Here is a 4,500-nt window from a genome sequence, read left to right as displayed (position 1 = left end):
ATACATTGGAATTGCAAAGTTTGGTTTGGCAGAACACAAACAGTATATTTAGCAAATGTTCATTGAGAGCAGTATTCGTTAATTTCGTATGATTAAAATGAATTTTCTTTTAGCCCACGCAAAAATTGACACCATGCTTATTACCAAACTAACCGTATCAATCAGTGACATTACTCGACACATAAAATATTTCTTGGTATATTGGTGAATCTTTAGTTTTCTGTGTAGTGTGTTTTGGATTTGCATGTTTGCTTTGTCAGTTTTCTTTATTGGCAATTATATTGTCTGTTAGTTTCTTATTGGTATCTCTTCCATCTCTTGTTCATTATTAGAAAACAACTTTAATCAATTCAGATTTGCATTCTTTGTAAATCATGCTGATAACTTGTTCGCAATTTGTTTTTGCTGGCAGATATTTCACAATGTGTATGATCAGTAAGAGCAACTAAAGCAGTAAAATTCAGCTTATCGGAGCTAGTTGGGGGAAAAAAAATGTTCCGGTAATTTTGTCGACTATAGAAAACTTAACACAGCTATTTTTTCCCAAAATTTACAACGAATTGTAATTACTTATTCTTTGTTTTCACGGATTTGTTTTTATATACTAAAGATTTGAAAGTCAGCAGCGATATGTAGATAGTCTTTTCAGTGATTTCCCGTCCACATCCTCAGTCCACTGCATATTTTAAAATTAATCACTCTTTGAATGCTTGAATAAGTTTCTGTGACCACATTCTGTTTTTTTTTAATTTATTTTGACAGTTTTAAACGTCTTGACAATGGTCTGTCACTATTGTTGAAATGACAAGAAACAAAAAAGGTGATACAAGTCGTATTTATGTAAACATTTGTGGTTAACATATCTTAAATGCGTTGTTATAAAACTTGACAAGAGATTAGGTCAGCTTTATAACAAGATACCCCCATCAATAAAACTTCCATAGAAATTACAATATCTGGTAAATCGTATCAAACATGTCAAATGAGACGGATACACCTTTTATTCAGACAAGCAAAATACAAATGGAATATTTGCTATCGTAAAAATTGGAGACATTCTTTGAAAAGAAAAAAAAACCCACCATTGTCAAAAAGAAAAAAAAACGCCATTGTCAAAAAGAAAAAAAACCCACATCATTGCCAGTTAATTTCGCAATTATTAGTAGTTTTCAATTTCAAAGGTGTATATCCTCCTACAAAGTTGTTACTGTGGTGTTTATTTTTTGTTTAGACATCATGTCCTGAACATGCATGAAGTAACCACTGGAATAAATAAACTCGTTATATATAACAGAATTAAATTTTGTATTTACGCCAGACGGGCGTTTCGTCTACAAAACACTCATCAGTGACGCTCTAATCCAAAATAGTTAAAATGGCCATCAATTTGCTTTCATAATTTGATCAACCGTTGCATAAATACAATCTTTAGTTTAGTTTTCTATTATGTGTGGAATGCATGTTTCGGTAGTTCAGACCATTTTGATATTGTTTTTCTTAAGTATGTTTATATTTGAACAGTTCTAATATTGTTTACTACTTCTATACTTCAATAAATTTTGTTTTGGTAAGATATCAAATACTTATTTATCTTTTTGGTGATGAATTAATTATTTTTTTTGGTCGGTTGAATTTAAACGCAATATTTATATCACATAAAAGATACATCTCATTGAATAACTTAATCATTTTATGCTTAAATAACATATATACGGAAGTGTACATATATTAATATCTCCAATGTTGCAGAAATAAATAAAGGTTGAACATCATTGTGAGAGGGTATATCTTAAACCATATTTAATGAGATATATAAGTAATATTCCCACCAGTATCACATAATCTGAAATCCGAAAGGTTTGCAATTCCTGGGGTATGTTGTTCAACTCGTCGCAAGTGCTTACGAATGGTTGAATCTTTTAAATCAGTTGATTAAAATTAATCATTTATTTACTTCCAACAGATTCTGATTAATTACACGAGACCGCAATGTTCCTGGCGTTAAAATCGGATCAAGATTTTTTTACTCTCCGTCTGCGGTCTGGTGGTGTATGACCAGTGGCGTAACCCTCCGTTTTGTGACTTTCGGATCCCTCCACGGATTACAGATGTGACACCTATAGTGTATATTCGACGGAGTTAATATCTTGTTTGTACCAGTAACTGTATACAAATCTACAAAACGGCATTTAACCACACAACCGCGCATACACAGATACATATGTACATAGACTATAAAGTATATACTTTTTTAATTCATTTGTTTTGTGTTATGTCGAAATGATATTGCATATTTCAGTTTGTCCCAAAATAATACGTCTCCAATTTTAAGATAGGTATGAGAATTGAGACAACTTTTCAAATCAGGATCAATATTTTCCATAGTTACAGTATCCTTCAACACAATGATTAAATAAGGACCTTTGTCATGTAAACTTTTCCACAAAGCCGTTCGGAATTCCATCATACACCAATCACTCTTCAAGAACTCGTCGGAAACAATTAAGACGGTATGATGGCTGTTTTCAACACTGTTGAATATATTATCAGCTATGGTATAACCAATTATAAAATCTCTATGATGAAGACAGATTCTACATGCTTTCCCGGATTCCTCGGACTCCAGCTTTGGCAAAGCTGTACGTATAACCCAGTCGACATCTTTCTCGCTATAGGCAATGAACGCATCGTAATCTTTCTCTTCGTTTTTGTCATTCCTAACGTGGCAAGGGAAGTTTATATTTAGTCGAGTAAATAAAATCACCTTGATCAGATTTCTAAAATAGATTGTCATCAAAATTATGACAAACAATGTTATTGCAATGATGCTCATTACAATTAATGGAAAATTTATTACAGTTTCCTGGTTACACTTTAGTTCTTGAAAAGACAGACTCGACAGCTGACGGCCCCGGACGTTTAAGGGATTTGCACACTCTAGCGACCCTAGATAATCGTAAGCTTTTGGCATAGTCTTTGTAGATAGATATTTCATTACTTCAATAATTCCACATTCACATAAGAACGGATTTTCACTAATGTCGACTTTCACAAATTCGTGAGTGGAGAACGAGTCTATCATTCCTTTTGTTAATGTAGATATATTATTACGCCTTATATCTATTATTCCAACTGATCTTGTCTTTTTTACTATCATTCCGTAATCTCGTATCATTGGAAGGACCGTTATGTTATTATTTGAAAAGTCTATATATTCCATCGCTGGGAACCGTAGTCGCCAGCCCTGTAGTTTATAAATAGTGTCGTACATATTATTAGAAGAAAAATTCAAGATCTGAAGATTTTCTGCCATGTCTGTATGTACGATCTTAGTGACAACATTTTTCTCTAATTCCCTCGTTCCACTGAAATCAAAAACCTCAAGGTTGTTGTACAAACAGGTTCTCTTCTGTATGTTAAAATAATGATTATAATTTTTCATTGCAGTTTCGAAGTCATACAACTTATGATTCTTTTCAAAATCTGTAAAGTTCACTTTTGTCCCCCTTCGAATTATGGAAAAAGCATTTTCCGGTCCGCATTCTGCATTTCTTGTGATAGGCGAGTTAGCTCTTGGTAGTGAGTCAAAAAGTTCTTTCGTTCTAAGAATAACTGTAATATTGTCCATTTGTAGATGTTTGATTGTGTCGGGAATGCTGTTTATCAATGGATTCTTGAATTCGGTTCTGTAATCCTTAATTTTGCAGTCCTTGATGTAAATACTATTAAGTTTATCCGCTCTGAAAGGCCAGGGAAAGTGTATGACACCATCTTGACACGTGACGGATAAGTCAAATCTGATATTTAATGATACTCGGTCGGTAAAATTTCTAAATTCTGATAACCTTATGCTAGAATTACCTTCAATGATACACACAATGTTAAAGTCGTTATGACCAGTTTGTGATATATTGCAAAGCCTACTCCAGTTATCCAGAGCATCAAACTCGTTCAAAACATCAGAAAAATTTGTAAATGTATCTTCGGAATTATTCTTCGGCTGTTGGTTTACCACCAAATCATTATTATTATCCGTTGTAGCGATGAAGATATTCAATGCAAGTCCTAGTCCAAGGAAAAGATAAATATTTAGAAATATTAGATATTTTTGCATTCTGACCGTTTTCCTTTAATGATATATATGTATATTTGGGATACCGGATGTAATCTACGTTCTTATAAAATAAGCAGATCCAAAAAGCAGAACGACTTTATTATTGTTCAGCGAATAGAATGCCCGAATTCTTTTATTTCCTACATTGCAGAAAGATAAAGTACAAAAATAACTTATAAGCAAATTAAGGATATTGAAGTTGTAAACAAACTTAAAATAATGATAAATGAAAACTTTACGGAATTGTATACTACCATTCACTTAAACATATTACACAGACAGTCGTAAATGTTTTCCGCATTTTTAGTTTTATCTGGAGTTATTATGATAAATAGGTAACATTTAAATAACATTATAAAAACATTAAAATATAACATAGCCAGTCG

The 4,500-nt window shown here is 32.4% G+C and overlaps 1 protein-coding gene across 1 annotated transcript; it reads right to left on the bottom strand.

The window, feature by feature from the left end:
* Nucleotides 1–2,251: 2,251 nt before the first annotated feature.
* Nucleotides 2,252–4,114, bottom strand: LOC134694355 (toll-like receptor 2 type-1). Its single transcript, XM_063555360.1, has one exon. It carries the CDS (start codon nucleotides 4,112–4,114, stop codon nucleotides 2,252–2,254), a length of 1,863 nt encoding a protein of 620 aa, XP_063411430.1.
* Nucleotides 4,115–4,500: the final 386 nt, after the last annotated feature.

This window comes from Mytilus trossulus, chromosome 13, assembly GCF_036588685.1.
Source record: "Mytilus trossulus isolate FHL-02 chromosome 13, PNRI_Mtr1.1.1.hap1, whole genome shotgun sequence".
Classification (NCBI taxonomy): domain Eukaryota; kingdom Metazoa; phylum Mollusca; class Bivalvia; order Mytilida; family Mytilidae; genus Mytilus; species Mytilus trossulus.
This window is presented reverse-complemented; position numbering and strand designations above follow the sequence as displayed.